The sequence below is a fragment of the Salmo salar genome, chromosome ssa09, assembly GCF_905237065.1.
Source record: "Salmo salar chromosome ssa09, Ssal_v3.1, whole genome shotgun sequence".
Taxonomy (NCBI): domain Eukaryota; kingdom Metazoa; phylum Chordata; class Actinopteri; order Salmoniformes; family Salmonidae; genus Salmo; species Salmo salar.
Genome location: NC_059450.1, coordinates 92534220 through 92560640, shown reverse-complemented (window position 1 = coordinate 92560640; position 26421 = coordinate 92534220). Strand labels below are relative to the sequence as shown.

General features: G+C 45.8%; 1 protein-coding gene and 1 long non-coding RNA gene across 3 annotated transcripts; one reads left to right on the top strand and one right to left on the bottom strand.

The window, feature by feature from the left end:
- Window positions 1-3900: 3900 nt before the first annotated feature.
- On the bottom strand, window positions 3901-21200 carry LOC106612260 (uncharacterized). Its single transcript, XR_001330262.2, has 2 exons — window positions 20992-21200; window positions 3901-5309 (listed from the first exon to the last, which is right to left on the bottom strand). It is a non-coding gene; the product is annotated as an uncharacterized lncRNA (long non-coding RNA).
- On the top strand, window positions 19521-26181 carry LOC106612259 (ganglioside GM2 activator). Of its 2 annotated transcripts, XM_014213262.2 has the most exons (5): window positions 19521-19628; window positions 19708-19857; window positions 19963-20115; window positions 22238-22420; window positions 24432-26181. In XM_014213262.2, exons 2-5 carry the CDS (start codon window positions 19759-19761, stop codon window positions 24588-24590), a joined length of 594 nt encoding a protein of 197 aa, XP_014068737.2. In that variant the 5' UTR covers window positions 19521-19628; window positions 19708-19758; the 3' UTR covers window positions 24591-26181. The 2 variants fall into 2 exon arrangements, with proteins under 2 accessions (XP_014068737.2, XP_014068738.2); XM_014213263.2 differs by having other exon boundaries at window positions 19564-19857.
- The last annotated feature ends 240 nt before the right edge of the window (window positions 26182-26421 follow it).

The following is a 26421-nucleotide window of genomic DNA, read 5'->3' as shown; positions in this document are numbered from 1 at the left end:
AACACGTTTAAATCTTTTACTCACATTGGCTGCGGTGAAGGAGAGTCCACAGGTTTTGATAGCGGGCCGTGATGGTGGCACTGTATTGTCCTCAAAGCGAGCGAAGAAGTTGTTTAGTTTGTCTGGTAGCAAGACATCTGGGTCTGCGACGGGGCTGGTTTTCTTTTTGTAGATTGACTGTAGACCCTGCTACATTCCTCTCGTGTCTGAGCCATTGAATTGCAAATCTACTTTGTCTCTATACTGACGCTTAGCTTGTTTGATTGCCTTGCGGAGGGAATAGCTACACTGTTTGTATTCGGTCATGTTTCCTGTCACCTTGCCCTTATTAAAAGCAGTGGTTCACGCTTTCAGTTTTGCGCGAATGCTGCCATCATTCCACGGTTTCTGGTTGGGGAAGGTTTTAATAGTCGCTGTTGGCACAACATCACCGATGCACTTGCTAGTAAACTCGCTCACCGAATCAGCGTATACATTAATGTTGTTGTTCGACGCTATCCGGAACATATCCCAGTCCACGTGATCGATGCAATCTTGAAGCGTTGAATCAGATTGGTCTGACTAGCGTTGAACAGACATGAGCACGGGGATTCCCTTTTTTAGTTTCTGCCTATAGGCTGGGAGCAACAAAGTCGTGGTCAGATTTGCCGAAAGGAGGGCGAGGGATGGCTTTGTATACGACGCGGAAGTTAGAGTAACAATGATCCAGAATTTTCCCAGCCCGGGTCGCACATTCGATATGCTGATAAAATTTAGGGAGCCCTGTTTTCAGATTAGCCTTGTTAAAATCCCAAGCTACAATAAATGCAGCCTCAGGTTATGTGGTTTCCAGTTTACATAGAGTCCAATGAAGTTCTTTCAGGGCCATCGAGGTGTCTGCTTGGGGGGGGTGTACACAACTGTGATTATAATCAAAGAGAATTCTCTTCGTAGATAATGCGGTCGGCATTTGATTGTAAGGAATTCTAGGTCAGGTGAACAAAAGGACTTGAGTTCCTGTATGTTGTTATGATCACACCACGACTCGTTAATCATAAGGCATACACCCCCGCCCTTCTTCTTACCAGAGAGATATTTGTTTCTATCAGCGCGATGCGTGAAGAAACCAGGTGGCTGTACCGACTCTGATAACGCATCCCGAGTGAGCCATGTTTCCGTGAAACAGAGAATGTTACAATCTCTGATGTCTCTCTGGAAGGCAACCCTTGCTCGGATTTTGTCTACCTTGTTGTCAGGAGACTGGACGTTGGCTAGTAAGAGCGGTGGGCGATATGCCCATCTACGGAGCCTGATCAGAAGATCGCTCCGTCTGCTCCTTCTGCGGCGCCGTTGTTTTTGGTTGCCTGCTGGGAGCCGATCTATTGTCCTGGGTGGTGGACCAAACAGAGGATCCGCTCCGGGATAGTCGTATTCCTGGTCGTAATGTTGCCGTTGCTCTTATATCCAATAGTTCCTCCCGGCTGTATGTAATGAGACTTAAGGTTTCCTGGGGTAACAGTGTAAGAAATAATACATAAAAAAAAATACTGCATAGTTTCCTAAGAACGCGAAGCGAGGCGGCCATCTCTGTCGGTACCGGAAGAACGGGTGTTGTATGTGGAGGATGAGGGCTGCAGTAGATGTCTCAGATAGTGGGGTTTTATAAATAAGCATCAATCAGTGGGTCATCTACAGAGATGACAAGTTTACAGAGGAGTATAGAGTGCAGTCATGTGTCCTATAAGGAGCACTGGTGGAAAATCTGAAGGCAGAATGGTAAAGAACAAGAGCACCCTTTCCTGCCAATCTATAAATTATATCTCCGTAATCTAGCATGGGTAGGATGGTCATCTGAATCAAGGTTAGATTGTCAGCTGGGCTGAAAGAGGAGCGGAGAGAATACTATAGACATCAAGAAAGCCAGACAGTTGATTATTGACAAGTTTTTCAACATTATTGATAAACAGGGCAAAATAGAAATAGGCCTATAACAGTTAGGATCAGCTTGATCTCCCCATTTAAATAAAGGACGAACCGTGGCTGCCTTCCAAGCAATGCAAACCTCCCCAGAGAGGAGAGACAGGTTAAAAAGGTCAGAGATGGGATTGGCGATGATAGGGGCAGCAACCTTAAAGAAGTGAGGGCACAGGCTGGTGCTGATGGAGGACGATAACACCCAGCGAGAGTCAACGAAGATCTATTTGAAAATGTAATGATTAAAACCAGCAAATTAAATTGTTTGGGGACAGACTTGGTGGAGACAACCGAGCACTGAAGGTGATCCTTGGTAAAGATTGCCACTCCCCCACCATTGGAAGATCTGTCTTGCAGAAAAAGGTTATAACCAGAAAGGTTAACGTCAGTATTCAAAACACTCTTCCTTAAAACCTCACTAGGGTACTGGCCAACATCCAGTAAAATTGTAGAGCGCCAAATTCAAAAACAGAAATACTCATTATAAACATTCATAAAACATACAAGTGTTATACATCGGTTTAAAGAGTAATTTCTTGTTAATCCAAGCACGGTGTCAGATTTCAAAAAGGCTTTTCGGCGAAAGCATACCATGCGATTATCTGAGAACAGCGCCCAGCAGACAAATCATTACAAACAGTTACCAGCCAAGTAGAGGAGTTACACAAGTCAGAAATAGAGATAAAATTAATCACTTACCTTTGATGATCTTCATATGGTTGCACTCACAAGACTCCCATTTACTCAATAAATGTTAGTTTTGTTTGATAAAGTCCCTCTTTATATCCAAAAAACCTCAGTTTTGTTTGCGCGTTTTGTTCAGTAATCCACAGGCTCAAACGCAGTCACTACAGGCAGACAAAAAATCCAAATAGTATCCGTAAAGTTCGTAGAAACATGTCAAATGATGTGTATAATCAATCCTCAGGTTGTTTTTAGCCTAAATAATCCATAATATTTCAACCAGACAATAACGTCGTCAATATAAAAGGTAAACAAGAAAGGCGCACTCTCGGTCGTGCGCATGAAAAATCTCTGGGTCACTGTAGGGTCCACTCATTCAGAGTGGTCTTACTCTCTCATTTTTCAGAATACAAGCCTGAAACAATTTCTAAAGACTGTTGACATTTAGTGGAAGCCATATGAAGTGCAATTTGAGTCCTAAGTCAATGGATACTGTAATGGCATTCAATAGAAAACTACAAACATAAAAAAATCCCACTTCCTGGATGGATTTTTCTCAGGTTTTCGCCTGCCAAATCAGTTCTGTTATACTCACAGACATTATGTTAACAGTTTTGGAAACTTTAGAGTGTTTTCTATCTAAATCTACCAATTATATGCATATCCTAGCTTCTGGGCCTGAGTAGCAGGCAGTTTACTCTTGTGAAATTAACCACGTCTCAGTAATGACCAACACATCTGGATTGGAGCTGTGAACCCACACTTTCAATTTATCCATTTTAGGTAATAAGCTTCTAGTCTTAATGTGCAGAAAACACAGGCTTTTATGAGAGCAGAAATCAGTGAAGCAGATATCAGAGTTGAATTGGGGCTAGCAACAGTAGATGGGCCAGGGTGTACATGCACATTTCCAGAAACCATCAGCAGTAATACAATCAAGGCACGGCAGAGAGTGTACTGAATGGTACTGTGCACAGTGATACACGGTTGTACAGGTAGGAACAGGCCTACATCATAGTTTACCATGATGGCTTGGGGATCACCGACAACAGTGGTTCAACTTCAGTTGCTGATAATAAAAAACATTAAATATGGATAACTATATCAGACCATTCACACACAGACACACACACACACACACAAACACACAGACACAAACTCTCTCTCATACACACACACACACACACACACACACACAACACTCACACACACACAAACACTCACACACACACATATAAACACAAACAAACTCTCACACACATAAACTTTTGCTAGGAACTTTAATAATATCAAGTGTAATCTCATATGCGAGGTCATGACATGGTGCGTCATAGTCAGGGCTGCTCATGCATGCGCTCGCCAGTCAGAGTGACATTTTTTCCAAATCTTTTCCAACGTTTCATCAAAGGTGAAGGTGAGGGAAATGTAATCAATATTGCTATTCAATTAATAACAAACAGATTCACGCTAAACCATATGAATAAATTAACAATTATCATCCCCACCAAGACTTATGCTTTATCACGCTGACATTAGAGTTAATAAACTATCTGTCTGACTCATGAGGTGACATTACAGTTAATAAACTATCTGTCTGACTCATGACGTGACATTACAGTTAATAAACTATCTGTCTGACTCATGAGGTGACATGACAGTTAATAAACTATCTGTCTGACTCATGAGGTGACATGACAGTTAATAAACTATCTGTCTGACTCATGAGGTGACATGACAGTTAATAAACTATCTGTCTGACTCATGAGGTGACATGACAGTTAATAAACTATCTGTCTGACTCATGATGTGACATTTCCTCAACAGGTTGATAGTTAAACTGTGATACTATCTGAGTCTGACTGATGAGGTGACATTTCCTCAACAGGTTGATAGTTAAACTGTGATACTATCTGAGTCTGACTGATGAGGTGACATTTCCTCAAAAGGTTGATAGTTAAACTGTGATACTATCTGAGTCTGACTCATGAGGTGACATTTCCTCAACAGGTTGATAGTTAAACTGTGATACTATCTGAGTCTGACTCATGATGTGACATTTCCTCAACAGGTTGATAGTTAAACTGTGATACTATCTGAGTCTGACTGATGAGGTGACATTTCCTCAACAGGTTGATAGTTAAACTGTGATACTATCTGAGTCTGACTGATGAGGTGACATTTCCTCAACAGGTTGATAGGTATACTGTGATAGACAGGAATATAACAAGAGGACTCTATCTTCATTATGTACAGTTTTGATATGGAACGACATCAGAACCTTCCAAGCACCTCCCTTCATGTGTATAACGCAACATGAAACAGTGTTACAAGGGTAATAATGACAGGAGGGTTCTATAGAGACATGGAAAACGTGTGTTTGATATGGACTGACAGACTAGTAATAACCTGTCATATGAGGTTTCTGAAACAGGTATTCAAAAGAGAGTAAAGGCCACAGTATAAAGAAGCATGGCTTCACAGCACGGCTTCAAAGTACGGCTTCACAGCACGGCTTCAACGGCACGGCTTCAACAGCACGGTTTCACAGCGTGGTTTCACAGCGTGGCATCAACAGCATGGCTTCAAAGCATAGCTTCAACAGCGTGGTTTCACAGCATGGCTTCACAGCATGGCTTCACAGCTGGACTAAGGTGGTAGAGACAGGATAGAGGCTAAAGAGATGGGAGAAAGATGTTTTGTTAAATCCTCTTCACACAGTTTAATGTCTGAGACAGAGAGAGGGAGGGAAGACAAGGAGAGACACGATTGATGGAAGATCAGCTCAGACAATCAAAGGAAGAAAGATTTGGTGATGCGTCCCAACAGGTACCCTATTCCTTATTTAGTGCACTACTTTTGACCAGAGCCTTGTAGTATTATGCAATAATCGGGAAGTAAGGGAACAGGGTGCCATTTTGGACATACACTTGGTGATGCCAGAGAGAGAAGCCTGTCTGGTGCACCCTGTCCAACCGTATGTCTGGATCGAATGAGAGAGAGAGGACTGTTTGATAACATCATAGAATTGGTAACGCTCCAACATAACTCATACAGGTCTACGTCAGCCTAGGAATCTGATTAGCCAATGTTGTCTTGTGTTGATTTTATAAGCTTAGTCCTGTTTAAACTAGAAAAACTTAGAGAGAACTGTGATCCCTACCAACCCTTCCAGGATCACTACCAACCCTTCCAGGATATATCTCAACCAGCCCTACCTGGATACATCCTTACAACTAGCATACCTCCCAACCATCCCTATCATCCCTACCAACCCTTCCAGGATATATCTCAACCAGCCCTACCTGGATACATCCTTACAACTAGCATACCTCCCAACCATCCCTATCACCCCTACCAACCCTTCCAGGATATATCTCAACCAGCCCTACCTGGATACATCCTTACAACTAGCATACCTCCCAACCATCCCTATCACCCCTACCAACCCTTCCAGGATATATCTCAACCAGCCCTACCTGTATACATCCTTACAACTAGCATACCTCCCAACCATCCCTATCACCCCTACCAACCCTTCCAGGATATATCTCAACCAGCCCTACCTGGATACATCCTTACAACTAGCATACCTCCCAACCATCCCTATCACCCCTACCAACCCTTCCAGGATATATCTCAACCAGCCCTACCTGGATACATCCTTACAACTAGCATACCTCCCAACCATCCCTATCATCCCTACCAACCCTTCCAGGATATATCTCAACCAGCCCTACCTGGATACATCCTTACAACTAGCATACCTCCCAACCATCCCTATCACCCCTACCAACCCTTCCAGGATATATCTCAACCAGCCCTACCTGGATACATCCTTACAACTAGCATACCTCCCAACCATCCCTATCACCCCTACCAACCCTTCCAGGATATATCTCAACCAGCCCTACCTGTATACATCCTTACAACTAGCATACCTCCCAACCATCCCTATCACCCCTACCAACCCTTCCAGGATATATCTCAACCAGCCCTACCTGTATACATCCTTACAACTAGCATACCTCCCAACCATCCCTATCATCCCTACCAACTCTTCCAGGATATATCTCAACCAGCCCTACCTGGATACATCCTTAAATCCCTACCAGTCATATCGGCCCAACTAGCATACCTCCCTACCATCCCTCCCAACATACAACCCTACCATCCCTACAATCATACACCCCTACCACCCCTATCATCCCTACCATCCCTACCATCCCTACAAAACCTACAATCATACACCCCTACCACCCCTACCACCCCTACCACCCCTACCACCCCAACATCCATCCCAACATACCTCCCTACCGTCCCTACAATCATACACCCCTACCAACCCTACCACCCCTACCATCCCTCTCAACATAAACATACAACCCCACCATCCCTCCCAACATACATCCCTACCACGACTCCCATCATACACCCCTACAATCATACACCCCTACAATCATACACCCCTACCATCCCTACCACCCCTACCATCCCTCCCATCATACAACCCCACCATCCCTCCCAACATACCTCCCTACCATGACTCCCATCATACACCCCTACCATCATACACCCCTACCATCCCTCCCAACATACCTCCCTACCATGACTCCCATCATACACCCCTACCATCATACATCACTACCATCCATACCACCCCTACCATCATACATCACTACCAGCCCTACCATCATTACCATCACTACAAGCCCTACCATAACTACCAGCCCTACCATCACTACCATCCCTACAGACACTACAAGCCCTACCATCACTACAAGCTCTACCATCACTATCATCCCTACCATCACTACAAGCCCTACCATCACTACAAGCCCTACCATCACTACCATCCCTACAATCACTACAAACCCTACCGTCACTACAAGCCCCACCATCACTACCAGCCCTACCATCACTACCATGCCTACCATCACTACAAGCCCTACCATCACTTCAAGCCCTACCAGCACTACCATCACTACCATCCCTACCATCACTACAAGCACTACCATCACTACAAGCCCTACCATCACTACCATCCCTACCATCACTACCATCACTACCATACCTACAATTACTACCATCCCTACAATTACTACCATCCCTACTATCACTACCATCACTACCATCCCTACCATTCCTACCAGCCCTACCATCACTACCATCCCTACCATCACTACCACCCCTACCATCACTACCATTCCTACCATCCCTACCATCCCTACCATCACTACCATCCCTACCATCACTACCATCCCTACCATTCCTACCATCCCTACCATCACTACCATCACTACAAGCTCTACCATCACTAGAACCCCTACCATCCATACCATCCCTACTGTCCATACCTTCCCTACCATCCCTACCATCCCTACCATCCTTACATTCCATAACATCACTACCATCCCTACCATACCTACTATCATACATCACTACAATCCCTACCGTCCCTACCATCCCTACCAGCCATACCAATCCTTCCATCCATACCAACCTTACCATCACTACCAACCCTACCATCAAACATCCCTACCATCTCTACCATCATACATCACCACCGTCACTACCATCCCTACTGTCCCTACCATCCCTACTGTCCCTACCATCACTACCATCCCTACCGTCCATACCGTCCCTACCGTCCCTACCATCCATACCGTCCCTACCGTCCATACCATCCCTACTGTCCATACCATCCCTACAGTCCCTACCGTCCCTACCATACCTATTATCATACATCGATACAATCGCTACCGTCCCTACTGTCCCTACCGTCCCTACCATCCATACCGTCCCTACTGTCCATACCATCCCTACAGTCCCTACCGTCCCTACCATCATACATCACTACAATCGCTACCGTCCCTACTGTCCCTACTGTCCTTACCATCCATACCGTCCCTACATCCCTATTATCCCTACCATCCCAACCATCCCTACATCCCTACTATACATACCAATCCTACCATCAAACAGCACTACCATCCCTACCATCCCAACCCACCCTACCCACCCTACCATCACTACAATCCCTACCGTCACTACTGTCCCTACCGTCCCTACCATCCCTTCCATCTTTACTGTCCCTACCATCCCTACCATCCCTACTATCATACATCACTACAATCCCTACCGTCCAAACCATCCCTACCATCCCTACCGTCCCTACATCCCTACCAGCCATACCAATCCTACCATCCATACCATCCCTACCATCCCTACCATCAAACATCCCTACCATCCCTACCAATCCTACCATCCCTACAATCAAACATCCGAAACAACCCTACCATCCCTACCATCAAACATCCCTACCATCCCTACCGTCCCTACCGTTCCTACCGTTCCTACCGTACCTACCATCCCTACCGTCACTACCATCCCTACCATACCTACTATCATACATCACTACAATCTCTACCGACCCTTCTGTCCCTACCGTCCCCACCATCCCTTCCATCCCTACCGTCCCTACCATCCGTACCAACCCTACCATCCCTATATTCCTTACCATCCCTACCGTCCCTACCGTCCCTACCATCCCTACCATCCTTACCATCCCTACCAATCCTACCATCCATACCATCCCTACCATCCCTACCAACCCTACCATCAAACATCCCTACCATCCCTACCATCAAACATCCCTACCCTCATACATCACTACCATCCCTACCACCCCTACCATCATACGTCACTACCAGCCCTACCATCACTACCATCACTACAAGCCCTACCATGACTACCAGCCCTACCATCACTACCATCCTTAATGACACTACAAGCCCTACCATCCCTATCAGCCCTACCATCACTACAAGCCCTATCATCACTACTATCCCTACCATCACTACTACCATCACTACAAGCCCTACCATCACTACAAGCCCTACCATCACTACCATCCCTACCATCACTACCATCCCTACCATCACTACAAGCCCCACCATCACTACCAGCCCTAACATCACTACAAGCTCTACCATCACTATCATCCCTACTATCACTACAAGCCCTACTGTCACTACCATCCTTACCATCACTACCATCCCTACCATCACTACAAGCCCTACCATCACTATCATCCCTACCATCACTACCATCCCTACCATCACTACAAGCCCCACCATCACTACCATCCCTACCATCACTACAAGCCCTACCACCCCTACCATCCCTAACATCACTTCTTACCCTAGCATCCCTACCATCACTAAAAGCCCTACCATCACTACCATCAATACCATCACTACTGACACTACAAGCCCTGCCATCACTACAAGCTCTACCATCACTAAAAACCCTACCATCACTACAAGCTCTACCATCAAAACCATCACTACCGACACTACAAGTCCTACCATCACTACAAGCTCTACCATCCCTACCATCACTACCATCCCTACCATCACTACAAGCCCTACCATCAAAACCATCACTACCGACACTACAAGCCCTACCATCACTACCATCCCTACCATTACTACCATCACTACCATCCCTACCATCACTACCATCAATACCATCCCTACCATTCCTACCAGCCCTACCATCACTACCATCCCAACCATTCCTACCATCACTACCATCACTACAATCCCTACCATTCCTACCATCCCTACCATCACTACCATCACTACAAGCTCTACCATCACTACAAGCCCTAGCATCCATACCATCCCTACCATCCTTACCATCCTTACCATCCCTACCATCCATACCATCCCTACCATCCTTACCATCCCTACCATCCTTTCCATCCATACCATCACTACCATCCATACCATCCCAACCATCCCTACCATCCTTACATCTCTACCATCCTTACCATCCCTACCATCCTTACCATCCCTACCATCACTACAAGCCCTACCATCCTTACATTCCATAACATCACTTCCATCCCTACCATCCCTACCATCAAACATCACTACCATCCCAACCCACCCTACCTTCCCTACTATCCATACGATCCCTACCATCCTTACATTCCATAACATCACTACCATCCCTACCATCCCAACCCACCCTACCTTCCCTACGGTCCCTACCATCCCTACCATCCTTACATTCCATAACATCACTACCATCCCTATCATCCTAACCCACCCTACCTTCCCTACCATCCCTACCATCCTTACATTCCATAACTTCACTACCATCCCTAACATACCTCCTATCATAAATCACTACAATCTCTACCATCCCTACCATCCCTACCATCCCGACCATCAAACATCCCTAACATCCCTACCATCCCTACCATCCCAACTATCCATACCATCCCTACTATCCATACCATCCCTACAATCCCTACTATCCATACCATCCCTACCGTCCCTACCGGCCATACCATCCCTACCATCCATACCATCCCTACCGTCCTTACCATCCCTACCGTCCATACCGTCCCTACCATCCCTACCATCCCTACCAGCCATACCAATCCTACCATCCATACCATCCCTACCATCCCTACCATCCCTACCATCAAACATCCCTACCATCTCTACCAACCCTACCATCCCTACCATCAAACATCACTACCATCCCTACTATCCCTAGTATCCATACCATCCCTACTGTCCATACCATCCCTACCATCCCTACCATCAAACATCCCTAACATCCCTACCATCTCTACCATCATACATCCCTACCTTCCCTACCATCCCTACCATCCCTACCGTCCCTACCGTCCCTACCGTACCTACCGTCCCTACTCTCCCTACCATCCCTACCATCCCTACCATCAAACATCCCTACCATCAAGCATCACTACCATCCCTACCATCCCTACTATCCATACCCTCCCTACCATCCCTACTGGCCCTACCATCTTTACCGTCCCTACCATCCCTACCGTCTTTACCATCCCTACTGTCCCTACCATCCCTACTATCCATACCATCCCTACCACCCCTACCATCCCTACTATCCATACCATCCCTATCATCCCTACCAGCCCTACCATCCCTACAATCTATACCATCCCTACCGTCCCTACCATCCCTACCATCCCTACCGGCCCTACCGCCCCTACCGCCCCTACCATCACTACTATCCATACGATCCCTACCATCCCTACTATCCCTACCATCCCTACCACCCCTACCGTCCCTACTCTCCCTACCATCCCTACCATCCCTACCATCAAACATCCCTACCATCAAGCATCACTACCATCCCTACCATCCCTACTATCCATACCTTCCCTACCATCCCTACTGTCCCTACCATCTTTACCGTCCCTACCATCCCTACCGTCTTTACCATCCCTACTGTCCCTACCATCCCTACTATCCATACCATCCCTACCACCCCTACCATCCCTACTATCAATACCATCCCTATCATCCCTACCAGCCCTACCATCCCTACAATCTATACCATCCCTACCGTCCCTACCATCCCTACCATCCCTACTGTCCCTACCGCCCCTACTGCCCCTACCATCCCTACCATCACTACTATCCATACGATCCCTACCATCCCTACTATCCCTACCATCCCTACCATCCCTACCGTCCATGCCATCCCTACCGTCCCTACATCATACATCACTACCATCCCTACCATCCCTAACAGCCCAATCAACAATACAAGCTCTACCAGCACTACTGTCCCTATCAGCCCTACCATCCCTATTAGCCCTACCATCCCTATCAGCCTACCAGCCCTACCAGCATACATCCCTATCATCCCTACCATCCCTATCAGCCCTACCATCCCTACCAGCACTTCCAGCCCTACCAGCATACATTCCTATCAGGCCTACCATCCCTATTAGCCCTACCATCCCTACCAGCCCTAACATCTCTACCAGCTCTACCAGCATACATCCCTACCAGCCCTACCAGTCCTACCAGATTACATCCCTACCAGCCCTACCATCCCTACCAGCCATTCCAGCCCTGCCAGCATACATCTCTACCATCCCTACCATCCCTATTAGCCCTACCATCCCTTCCAGCCCTACTATCCCTACCAGCCCTACCAGCCCTACCAGCCATTCCAGCCCTGCCAGCATACATCTCTACCATCCCTACCAGCCCTACTAGCCCTACCAGCCAAACCAGCATACAGCCTCCCATCCCTACAACACACACCAGCCTTACCAGCCCAACATCCCTACCAGCATACATCCCTACCATCCCTACCAGCCCTACCAGCCCTACCATCATTTCCAGTCCTACAAGCACTAACATCCCTACCAGTCCTACCATCCCTACCAGTCCATCAGCATACCTACCTACCAGCATACATCCCTACCATGCCTACCAGCACTACTAGCACACATCCCTACCATCTCTACCAATCTTAGCATCCCTACAAGCCCTATGGACATTACCAGCCCTACCATCCCTACCAGCCCTAAAAGCATACAACCCTACCAGCACTACAAGCACTACCATCATACATCCCTACGAAATCTAACAACCTACCAGCCCTACCAACCCTACTATCATACATCCCCATGAACTCTACCAGGCTACCATCCCTACCAGCACTACCAGCACTACCAGGCCTACCAGCAAACATCCCTACCATCCCTTTCAACCCTACCAGCATACATCCCTACCAGCCCTACCTGCCCTACCATCCCTACCATTTGTACTAGCTCTACCAACTCTACCAGCATATATCTCTACCATCCCTACCATCCTACCATCCCTACCATCTTACCATCCCTACCATCCCTACCATCCTACCATCCTACCATCTGTACTAGCCCTACCAACCCTACCAGCATACATTCTACCATACCTACCATCCCTACCAGCCCTTTCAGCCCTACCAGTCAACAAAGTGAGGGAAAGGATCTCGGAGAAACTGAAGATGAACCACAGGAAGGTTGAGGTGGAGTGCTCCCATAGGACTGGGAAAGCTACCCAGGCGACAGGCCCAGGCCGATAGCGGTCAAGTTCTTGAGGTTCAAGGACAAGGTAACTGTTCTGGAAAGAGCTAAGAACCTGAGAGGAGCCTATATCTTCCTCAAGAAGGTCTATCCTGAAGTTGTGCACCAGAAGAGGAAAGAACTGATCCCAGCCATGAAAGCTGCCAGAGCGCGTGGGGACATTTTTTACATCTGCTACATCACAGGATCATTGTCCACCCTCGCTCCCAAACAGCTTGGTAGGGATGAGAGAGCCAAACCTATGAGTTCGTAGCTTCAACCACACAGCACACACACTTCCACACACCAACTGATTAATGGACTGCTGAATGTATGTATGTTTTTCTCCTACTTTGTTTGCTCTTTTCCATGTTATGTCTATCTCTGATAAGCTACCCAGGAAAGGGCTGTAAAATAGCCCATATTAATATATGTAGCAATAGGTTCAGGAAATTAGTAACTTGCTAAAATCAGATAACATTCATATATTAGCCATTTCTGAGACCCATTTAGAAAGTTAATTTGATGATACAGCAGTAGCAATATGAGGATATAGTACATGGTGTTACAGCCCCACCAGCCCTACCAGTCTACCAGCCCAACCAGCCCTAGTACATGGTGTTACAGCCCTACCAGCCCTACCAGCCCTACCAGCCCTAGTACATGGTGTTACAGCCCTACCAGCCCTACCAGCCCTAGTACATGGTGTTACAGCCCCACCAGCCCTACCAGTCTACCAGCCCTACCAGCCCTAGTACATGGTGTTACAGCTCTACCAGCCCTACCAGCCCTAGTACATGGTGTTACAGCCCTACCAGCCCTACCAGCCCTAGTACATGGTGTTACAGCCCTACCAGCCCTACCAGCCCTAGTACATGGTGTTACAGCCCCACCAGCCCTACCAGCCCTAGTACATGGTGTTACAGCCCTACCAGCCCCACCAGCCCTACCAGCCTACCAGCCTACCAGCCCTACCAGCCCTACCAACCCTACCAGCCCTAGTACATGGTGTTACAGCCCTACCAGCTCTACCAGCCCTACCAGCCCTAGTACATGGTGTTACAGCCCTACCAGCCCTACCAGCCCTACCAGCCCTAGTGCATGGTGTTACAGCCTACCAGCCCTACCAGCCCTAGTACATGGTGTTACAGCCCTACCAGCCCTACCAGCCCTACCAGCCCTAGTACATGGTGTTACAGCCCTACCAGCCCTACCAGCCCTACCAGCCCTAGTACATGGTGTTACAGCCCCACCAGCCCTACCAGCCCTACCAGCCCTAGTACATGGTGTTACAGCCCTACTAGCCATACCAGCCCTAGTACACGGTGTTCTAGCCCTACCAGCCCTACCAGCCCTACCAGCCCTACCAGCCCTAGTACATGGTGTTACAGCCCTACCAGCCCCACCAGCCCTACCAATCCTAGTATATGGTGTTACAGCCCTACCAGCCCTAGTACATGGTGTTACAGCCCTACCAGCCCTACCAGCCCTACCAGCCCTAGTACATGGTGTTACAGCCCTACCAGCCCCACAAGCCCTACCAGCCTACCAGCCTACCAGCCCTACCAGCCCTACCAACCCTACCAGCCCTAGTATATGGTGTTACAGCCCTACCAGCTCTACCAGCCCTACCAGCCCTAGTACATGGTGTTACAGCCCTACCAGCCCTACCAGCCCTACCAGCCCTAGTACATGATGTTACAGCCCTACCAGCCCTACCAGCCCTACCAGCCCTAGTACATGGTGTTACAGCCCTACCAGCCCTACCAGCCCTACCAGCCCTACCAGCCCTAGTACATGGTGTTACAGCCCCACCAGCCCTACCAGCCCTAGTACATGGTGTTACAGCCCTACTAGCCATACCAGCCCTAGTACACGATGTTACAGCCCTACCAGCCCTACCAGCCCTAGTACATGGTGTTACAGCCCTACCAGCCCTACCAGCCCTGCCAGCCCTAGTACATGGTGTTACAGCCCCACCAGCCCTACCAGCCCCACCAGCCCTAGTACATGGTGTTACAGCCCTACCACCATACCAGCCCTATCAGCCCTGCCAGCCCTAGTACATGGTGTTACAGCTCCACCAGTCCTACCAGCCCTACCAGCCCTAGTACATGGTGTTACAGCCCTACCAGCCCTATGAGCCCTACCAGCCCTACCAGCCCTACTAGCCCTAGTACATGGTGTTACAGCCCTACCAGCCCTACCAGCCCTAGTACATGGTGTTGCATTCTTACTTGAAAACTTCTTACTTGAAAACATAATTTTATTTCCATTTAATTTCCAGATCTAGACATGCTAAAGTAGTTTCACCCATAGTGGCATGAAGCTGAGAATAGCCTATGAGACAGGGACATGACCTGCTCTGATTCTTCTGCTGCGTATACACATGCAGTGTGATCTGAAGGCTAACAGCAGTTCATTTAGTGTTTTACTGAGTTTCCCATGACAAGATGAAGATTGTCAACCTCAAGGCTAAACAGAGAACAGAGCTATATCAATCCACCAGCCCTGTCTCTATGCTGTCTCAGGGTTATTAGCTGTCCCACAGGACCTGTCACTATGCTGTCTCAGGGTTATTATCTGTCCCACAGGCCCTGTCTCTATGCTGTCTCAGGGTTATTATCTGTCCCACAGGCCCTGTCTCTATGCTATCTCAGTGTTATTAGCTGTACCACTAGTCCTGTCACTATGCTGTCTCAGGGTTATTAGCTGTCCCACCAGTCCTGTCACTATGCTGTCTCAGGGTTATTAGCTGTCCCACAGACCTGTCACAATGCTGTCTCAGGGTTATTATCTGTCCCACAGGCCCTGTCTCTATGCTGTCTCAGGGTTATTATCTGTCCCACAGGCCCTGTCTCTATGATGTCTCAGGGTTATTAGCTGTCCCACCAGCCCTGTCTCTATGCTGTCTCAGGGTTATTAGCTGTCCCACCAGTCCTGTCACTATGCTGTCTCAGGGTTATTAGCTGCCCCACAGGACCTATCACTATGCTGTCTCAGGGTTATTATCTGTCCCACAGGCCCTGTCTCTATGCTGTCTCAGGGTTATTATATGTCCCACAGGCCCTGTCTCTATGCTATCTCAGGGTTATTAGCTGTACCACCAGTCCTGTCACTATGCTGTCTCAGGGTTATTATCTGTCCCACCAGCCCTGTCACTATGCTGTCTCAGGGTTATTAGCTGTCCCACCAGTCCTGTCACTATGCTGTCTCAGGGTTATTAGCTGTCCCACAGACCTGTCACAATGCTGTCTCAGGGTTATTATCTGTCCCACAGGCCCTGTCTCTATGCTGTCTCAGGGTTATTATCTGTCCCACAGGCCCTGTCACTATGCTGTCTCAGGGTTATTATCTGTCCCACAGGCCCTGTCTCTATGCTGTCTCAGGGTTATTAGCTGTCCCACCAGCCCTGTCTCTATGCTGTCTCAGGGTTATTAGCTGTCCCACCAGCCCTGTCTCTATGCTGTCTCAGGGTTATTAGCTGTCCCACCAGTCCTGTCACTATGCTGTCTCAGGGTTATTATCTGTCCCACAGGACCTATCACTATGCTGTCTCAGGGTTATTATCTGTCCCACAGGCCCTGTCTCTATGCTGTCTCAGGGTTATTAGCTGTCCCACCAGTCATGTCTTTATGCTGTCTCAGGGTTATTAGCTGTCCCACCAGTCCTGTCACTATGCTGTCTCAGGGTTATTAGCTGTCCCATTAGCCCTGTCTCTATGCTGTCTCAGGGTTATTAGCTGTCCCACCAGCATTGTCTCTATGCTGTCTCAGGGTTATTAGCTGTCCCACAGGACCTGTCACTATGCTGTCCCACCAGCCCTGTCACTATGCTGTCTCAGGGTTAATATCTGTCCCACAGGACCTGTCACTATGCTGTCTCAGGGTTATTAGCTGTCCCACCAGCCCTGTCTCTATGCTGTCTCAGGGTTATTAGCTGTCCCACCAGCCCTGTCTCTATGCTGTCTCAGGGTTATTAGCTGTCCCACCAGCCCTGTCTCTATGCTGTCTCAGGGTTATTAGCTGTCCCACCAGCCCTGTCTCTATGCTGTCTCAGGGTTATTAGCTGTCCCACCAGAATACATTTAAATCAGCGAGTGTGTGGAGGGTGCTGCATGTTGCATTCATCCAATGGCTGTTTGCATGAGCTGCATTGCAAGAAATAGCTTAATGCATCTGCAGAATATTAACCTGGTCAGCTTGTAGAACATTACAATCATTTGCCTATCTGGGATAAATGTTGTCAATGCATGACATTTAGGCTATATGACTGACTAGGTACAGGCTATATGACTGACTAGGTACAGGCTATATGACTGACAAAAGCACTACTATAGTGTTATAACATCAGAAAATAACACTGAAAGGATTTTAAAAATGTAATTCAAAACAACTTGTGCAAGACACTGCTGGACTTTACTTTCAGCATTGTCTACGATGTCAAATCTCTGAGAGTAGGCCATGCCATGGTGTTCACTGGGAGGTGAGTCCATGCCATGGTGTTCACTGGGAGGTGAGGCCATGCCATGGTGTTCACTGGGAGGTGAGGCCATGCCATGGTATTCACTGGGAGGTGAGGCCATGCCATGGTGTTCACTGGGAGGTGAGGCCATGCCATGGTATTCACTGGGAGGTGAGGCCATGCCATGGTGTTCACTGGGAGGTGAGGCCATGCCATGGTGTTCACTGGGAGGTGAGGCCATGCCATGGTGTTCACTGGGAGGTGAGGCCATGCCATGGTATTCACTGGGAGGTGAGGCCATGCCATGGTGTTCACTGGGAGGTGAGGCCATGCCATGGTGTTCACTGGGAGGTGAGGCCATGCCATGGTGTTCACTGGGAGGTGAGGCCATGCCATGGTGTTCACTGGGAGGTGAGGCCATGCCATGGTGTTCACTGGGAGGTGAGGCCATGCCATGGTGTTCACTGGGAGGTGAGTCCATGCCATGGTGTTCACTGGGAGGTGAGGCCATGCCATGGTGTTCACTGGGAGGTGAGGCCATGCCATGGTATTCACTGGGAGGTGAGTCCATGCCATGGTGTTCACTGGGAGGTGAGGCCATGCCATGGTGTTCACTGGGAGGTGAGGCCATGCCATGGTGTTCACTGGGAGGTGAGGCCATGCCATGGTGTTCACTGGGAGGTGAGGCCATGCCATGGTGTTCACTGGGAGGTGAGTCCATGCCATGGTGTTCACTGGGAGGTGAGGAAATAAAGACAACACTTCCATCTGGTGGTGGGAAGCAGATAAACAGTACTGTAGAACAAGATGCCCGTAGACAAGTTTGCTACTGTAACTATAAGCCAGCTACCTAGATGGGTGTAAGCGTTGTCTTCAAAATACAGTGCCTCAGGCTAGCAACCAATTAAGCCTCTACATCTGCGTCGCTTACTCTCGTGGGTTTTAGGCTCTGTTTCTGTATAGGCCTTTGTGACAACATCAGTTGTAAATAGGTCTATATAAATAAATGTGATTGATTGATTGAAGTCTATCCCATGGGTTTAGCTGCAACGTTAAATGCTTGTTTTGGAACCTGGAGGATACTAATGGATGGCAGTTTTGCTGAGATGTTTGGCTACTGTACTTAGAACTAAATCTGGCAACCACTGAATTGTCTTTATGCTGGAGACAGGCTATGGATTAGATTTGTTCACAAAAGCCTGTATCACAATTGATCAATCTAAAGAATAAAGACCAATTTCCTGATTGGAGGTATCAAGTGAAGGATTAAATTGATTATGAAAACGAACACATCTGGTAAATAAACGTCTAATCTAACGCATCTGGTAAATAAACTTCTGACTGTAGGAAGATCTCAACTGTATATTCCTCGCGTCCTCTCTCTCCTCGCCTCCTTCTCAAACCCCATTGGATGAGATTTAGAGGTTCCGCCCATCTGACCTTCACCTTCAATGGGTTTTGAGAAGAAGGAGAAAGGAGCGAGGATGCGAGGAAATATAATTAAGATTTGTCCATTTACATTTGCGCCCACTTTATGGAGTATGTCACGTGACGAGCGTCCAGTTTGCGTTGATAAACACGGAAGTGGGGCTGAAACGTGAAAACAAATCTTTACCGCACCGCCTCACAAAGTGTTATGACACAGTCAATACCGATTATTTTTATACGTGCACAATCTTAGTTTACGTGATTTCTGCTGTTATTCTGAATTAACCGTAATTATTTATAGTTCTGCTGTAGAGTAGATTAGCACAATGAAGAACTGTATTGCTGCTGTGATAACACTATGCATTGTAATGCAGGTGAATGATTCTTTGGATTTCGATAAAACGCGCACGGCATATTCTGCAAAGGCGAGTGAAATATCTTTAAATGTATTCAAATGTTGTTCAGTAACCTACGCTATCAATTCATTATGTATGGTATAGTAACATAGACTATTCAATGCTATTGCACAGATCTTTGGGTTCTCATGGGAGAACTGCGGTAAGCCAGACGACCCAGCGGTTCTGAAGACCCTAGCCCTGTCCCCGGACCCCATCACAGTTCCAGGGGATCTGACGGCCAGTGCGTCCGGGAACACAACGGTCGAGCTGGCCGCTCCCCTCGCTGTTAGTACTAAGCATGCACAAAGGGTCTCCTCCTAAAATGCTCAAATGAGATTTGGAATGCTATTTGATTACTTATGAAGTATACTGATTTGTTTAGGTAGCTAGCGGTGGTGGAAAAAGTACCCAATTGTCATACTTAATAAAGGTAAAGTTACCTTAATAGAAAATTACTCAAATAAAAGTGAAAATGACCCAGTAAAATACTACTTGAGTAAAAGTCTAAAGGTATTTGGATTTAAATATACTTAAGTATCAAAAGTAAATGTAATTGCTAAAATATACTTAAGTATCAAGAGTAAAAGTACAAGTATAAATAATTTAAAATTCCTTATATAAAGCAAACCAGATGGAATCATTTTATTGTTTTTTTTTTAAATCTACAGATAGCCAGGGACATGCTCCAACACTCAGACATCATTTACAAACAAAGCATTTGTGTTTAGTGAGTCCGCCAGATCAGGGGCAGTAGGGATGACCAGGGATGTTCTCTTGATAAGTGTGTGAATAAGTCAATTTTCCTGTCCTGCTAAAGGAAAATGTATGGCGTAAAATGTACATAATTTTCTTTAGGACTATAGCGAAGTAAAAGTAGTCAAAAATATCAATAGTAAAGTACAGATATCCCACAAAAAACTACTTAAGTATTACTTTAAAGTATTTTTACTTAAGGACTTTACAGTGCTGGTAGCTAGTGAAATGTAGTTAACCAACCATTCGTTTTTGAGGTAGGCATATGGTATTGCCTGTCTTTTTAATATATACATATATATAGAATGAATAGGCTCTTCATGGATAAAAATGGTCACAGTAAAAGCCAGTTATACACACTATAGCCCTAATAAATAAGAGACCATCAGTTCTGCCTGAAAAACTTACCAACAGAGAATTGAATGCTGTTACTTAGCCATTTCAGTCTGTAGGCCTATTCAGACAGGTGAGAGCCTATTCCACTTTGTCTGTGTGTGTCTATTGTTGGCTCTGAGTGCTTCTGGGGGGCTCTGGGTAGTTCTGGGTGCTTCTGGGTGCCGTGTTGTTAAACAGGTAGAAACTTGCCTGGGGGATGTTAGTATGACTCACTGATCCCATGAGCTTCATGTGAGCAGCTCACCACATAAACCCCGCTCTGTTGCACTGATGACCCAAATAGATATGAAATGTACAGTATACTTCCTGATACAATGCTCACCCTTACAATGCAGAGTTCACAAGAGAAGGGATGGCATTGGCAGTGCTTTTGGCAATGTTCTGATCAAGAATGCACCAATGTAATATTGCTGCATTTTGGAGAAAAAAATTCAACAGACAGCTTTCACGTACTAGACATTCTGTTGTTCCTGAACTTGAATTGCTTTAGTTGATGCAATGCATAGAAGAGTGACTTAACTGTTCTTCTTGGAAATCAATTACTTAGATCACAGTGCCAGATTATAATTTTCCTTCCCTACCAAGTAAAAAGGCAGTAACTGTTCATAGCGTGCAACTGAGAAAAATTGCTTTTATTTACCTTGGTTTCACAGTAACGTTATGCAGTTACTGCTAACATGACCCCCATTTTCTCCAAAACACAGAACAATAGAGGCAGGATACTTGTTCACATGATTAAGCATGTATTTAATGTAGCAAAAATGACATGAACAAATTTTAGACCAAATGAGCAGTTACTGCCTTTTAGCTTGGTATGGCAGTAATACCCTCCCCTGAATTCTTTCTAACATTGCAGAATTCCAATGGTGACATCATTGCAAGGGAAGAATATAACAGTTTTGTCTTTGCTGTAAACGACTAGGGCACAATGTTCAAGTCAAGAATAGCGTGGCATTAGACAAGGCTTTAAAACACCATGGCACTGGTCCTATTTTCTCCTCTTAGGTAACTTGACCAAGCTTGGTGGTACAACTGTAAAATATAGTTTTATTGACACTTTGTTTTTCATAACATCCTGGCCCTATTTAGGATGCAAATTGGCCAGTCAAAAGTCGAACAGTAGTTAAATAACAGTATTTTGTCCGTAGGTAAATGTAACCTTGTGATGGCTTACCTTGTGGATAGGTGTACTGTTACTGTAGCCTACCATGTTTTTCCAGACATCCCACTTAACTGGCCCAATATATTTCTCTCTTAGGTGAATGTGACGCTGGAGAAGGAGGTGGCAGGGTTCTGGGTCAAGGTCCCATGTCTGGAAGAGATAGGGAGCTGCCATTACACAGACGGCTGTGAACTGCTCAACCAGCTGATACCGCCAGGACAGGACTGTCCTGAACCTCTTCACACCTACGGCATCCCCTGCCACTGTCCCTTTAAAGCTGTGAGTCTATACTGTAGTTCATCCCCTGCCACTGTCCCTTTAAAGCTGTGAGTCTTTACTGTAGTTCATCCCCTGCCACTGTCCCTTTAAAGCTGTGAGTCTTTACTGTAGTTCATCCCCTGCTCACTGTCCCTTTAAAGCTGTGTCTTTACTGTAGTTCATCCCCTGCTCACTGTCCCTTTAAAGCTGTGAGTCTATACAGTAGTTCATCCCCTGCTCACTGTCCCTTTAAAGCTGTGAGTCTATACAGTAGTTCATCCCCTGCTCACTGTCCCTTTAAAGCTGTGAGTCTATACTGTAGTTCATCCCCTGCTCACTGTCCCTTTAAAGCTGTGTCTTTACTGTAGTTCATCCCCTGCTCACTGTCCCTTTAAAGCTGTGAGTCTATACTGTAGTTCATCCCCTGCTCACTGTCCCTTTAAAGCTGTGTCTTTACTGTAGTTCATCCCCTGCCACTGTCCCTTTAAAGCTGTGAGTCTATACTGTAGTTCATCCCCTGCTCACTGTCCCTTTAAAGCTGTGAGTCTATACTGTAGTTCATCCCCTGCTCACTGTCCCTTTAAAGCTGTGAGTCTATACTGTAGTTCATCCCCTGCTCACTGTCCCTTTAAAGCTGTGAGTCTATACTGTAGTTCATCCCCTGCCAATGTCCCTTTAAAGCTGTGAGTCTTTACTGTAGTTCATCCCCTGCCACTGTCCCTTTAAAGCTGTGAGTCTTTACTGTAGTTCATCCCCTGCCCATTGCCCATTTAAAGCTGTGAGTCTATACAGTAGTTCATCCCCTGCCTACTGCCCCTTTAAAGCTGTGAGTCTTTACTGTAGTTCATCCCCTGCCCATTGCCCATTTAAAGCTGTGAGTCTATACTGTAGTTCATCCCTTGCCGACTGCCCCTTTAAAGATGTGAGTCTATACTGTAGTTCATCCCCTGCCACTGTCCCGTTAAAGCTGTGAGTCTTGAGTTTGTGGTCATGTTCATTAGGGCACAATCATTTGAAACCATTTTGCAATGAAAAATGATCATGGTTGTTCCTGGTCCTTCTATTGGCATGGGTGTTCCTGGTCCCTCTATAGGCATATTTGTCAATTTTATTCAATTTGGTGCCTTTTGAACACAACCCTCCTACATGGTATGTGTTGTAGAAAGTACCTGTTATTCAGTGGTTACCGCTTAGGCTACTTCCCTCTTTCATATCCTCATCAGTGCAATGTAGTGAATGTCCGTTGATAGCACTGTGAATGATTGGTAACAGAGTGCTCTTTGTTGAACAACAAAACGTACTCTGAATGTTTTGAACATTTGCACTTAACGTTCTGTTGCTCAGTACTCATTCTGTTTTTCCTCAAAGATACGTTTTTTCTGTTTACTCAATGTCTATTGTGTTCAAATGACCTACAGTGAGGGGGAAAAGTATTTGATCCCCTGCTGATTTTGTATGTTTTCCCACTGACAAAGAAAGGATCAGTCTATAATTTTAATGGTAGGTTTATTTGAACAGTGAGAGACAAAATAACAACACAAATATCCAGAAAAACGCATGTCAAAAATGTTATAAAATGATTTGCATTTTAATGAGGGAAATAAGTATTTGACCCCCTCTCAATCAGAAAGATTTCTGGCTCCTAGGTGTCTTTTATACAGGTAACGAGCTGAGGTTGTTATTCTGTCTCTCACTGTTCAAATAAACCTACCATTAAAATTATAGACTGATCATTTCTTTGTCAGTGGGCAAATGTACACAATCAGCAGGGGATCAAATACTTTTTACCCTCACTATATTTTCTCTCTCCTGAGGGTGCATACCTTTTCTATACAGTAAAACATTCTTCACTCAAAGGCTTGTGTCCCAAATTACACCTAATTCCTGTATATACTTTGACTAAGGTGCACTACCTTTGAATAGAGCCCTATGGGCCTTGGTCATAAGTAGTGCACTTTATAGGGTATAGGATGCCATTTGGGTTGAAGTGAAAGTGTATTGGTTGAAACCTCTATTTCCTGTCTGTTCTAAGGGGGTATACGCACTACCAGAGTCAGACTTCTACCTCCCTGACATTGACCTGCCCTACTGGCTGACCAACGGACACTACAGGGTACAAGGAGTGCTGGGAGCTATGGGAAAAGAACTGGGCTGCCTCAAAATCATCTTCTCTGTCCACTCTAATAACTAAATGATGGATAAATGATCTTCTCTGCCCACTCTAATTAAATGGTGGATAAATGACCTCTTCCCACTCTAATTAAATGGTGGATAAATGACCTTCTCTGCCCACTCTAATTAAATGGTGGATAAATGACCTTCTCTGCCCACTCTAATTAAATGGTGGATAAATGATCTTCTCTGCCCACTCTAATTACATGGTGGATAAATGACCTTCTCTGCCCACTCTAATTAAATGGTGGATAAATGACCTTCTCTGCCCACTCTAATTAAATGGTGGATAAATGACCTTCTCTGCCCACTCTAATTAAATGGTGGATAAATGACCTTCTCTGCCCACTCTAATTAAATGGTGGATAAAGGACCTTCTCTGCCCACTCTAATTAAATGGTGGATAAAGGACCTTCTCTGCCCACTCTAATTAAATGGTGGATAAATTACCTTCTCTGCCCACTCTAATTAAATGGTGGATACAGGGAACATTATGTACCATTCAATGAGCTGGTGTACTGACATTTTGTCTACTTTATTCTGAAGGGAACTTCTGCTCTGCTCTCATCTCTTCTCATCTCATCCAGCCGCCAATTGAGAACTGGGCCTGTATACACAAAGCCTCTCAGAGTAGGAGTGCTGCTCAAGGATCAGTTTTACCTTTACAATCGTAATGAATAAGAGGGGGGGACCTGATCCTAGATCAGTACTTTAAAAGGCGTTGTGGATACTGGCCCTGTACCAAACAAGCAGTAACAGCTGCAACTGTAGTAGTACTGTAGTGTAGGATACGATTCAGACTCACTTTCAGGTAAAACAGTTCAGTTGAGTGATTTTTGCATGGCTTCCTACTGTACTGCTATGAACTTGTCATAACCAGTATGATTCTTTTTCATAATGTTTTACACAAATTTTTATTAGATTTCTTCTCAAGTGTGAATGGCCGTGGGTATGCTTCTATTGGTCATCGGCTTTTACCCTTGGTAAGGTACTGGTCACATGACTAGCAGTTTTAGGAGTTTTTAATTGTGACATAGTCGTTTCTAGTTGATGCTTACTGTGTCATCATTTTTGGTTCTATGGGTCATAATGCTACTTCCTGTTGCTAGTGGTGACACTTCTGATTTTACAACCCCTGGGAATATGTTGTTCTTCCTGTTGCTAGTGGTGACACTTCTGATTTTACAACCCTTGGGAATATGTTGTACTTCCTGTTGATGGTGTATTGATCTGTTTTTTTCTGAAGGTGTTTTATTGTTGACATGTTCAAAGTGCCTAAATAAACCTGCTGGAAAGGAGATCTGCGAATCAGGTGGGACTGTGTGATGTTTCAAAGGGAAATGGAATGAAAGCAGACAATCAATTCCCTCCCTCGTATAATACTGTACCAATAGGCTAATCCTATTCTATAACCAATTAAAGTGTTGTAAGGAAGTGCACTATCTTAAATAATAATTCTAATGAAATGGTTATCAAGTATAGAAGTCTTAAGGAATCAACATGAAAAATTGCATCTTGATTATTTAGAAATGACATGCTTACTACTGTAACAAATCAGCATTATGTTGGTAAAAACATTTTTTTTTCTCAATAAAATAATATCCTATGTTTGTAAGTCTTTTGTTTTCTGAAATGCATGACTGTGTTGCACAATCAAGGTGTCCAGGATTTGAATCTTTGCAGTTCCACAGGATGGCCACAAGATGGAACTAGAGGTTAAACGTTGATTACATGATGGATATGTTAGTACTTCATCTTTCTGATGTTGACCAGTCAGTCTGCAGTTGGAAATCCACTCTTTGTGTCCTCGTTCCTGATTTTACAGGGTGTACTCCAATTCACTTTACATT

What these genes read in the sequence shown, in the direction of transcription:
- LOC106612259 (XM_014213262.2), top strand. Translation starts at nt 19,759, where the DNA reads ATGAAGAACTGTATTGCTGCTGTGATAACACTATGCATTGTAATGCAG. An exon ending in AGCTGGCCGCTCCCCTCGCT is followed by an intron (nt 20,116 to 22,237) that starts GTTAGTACTAAG and finishes TTTCTCTCTTAG; the next exon opens with GTGAATGTGACGCTGGAGAA. An exon ending in GCCACTGTCCCTTTAAAGCT is followed by an intron (nt 22,421 to 24,431) that starts GTGAGTCTATAC and finishes GTCTGTTCTAAG; the next exon opens with GGGGTATACGCACTACCAGA.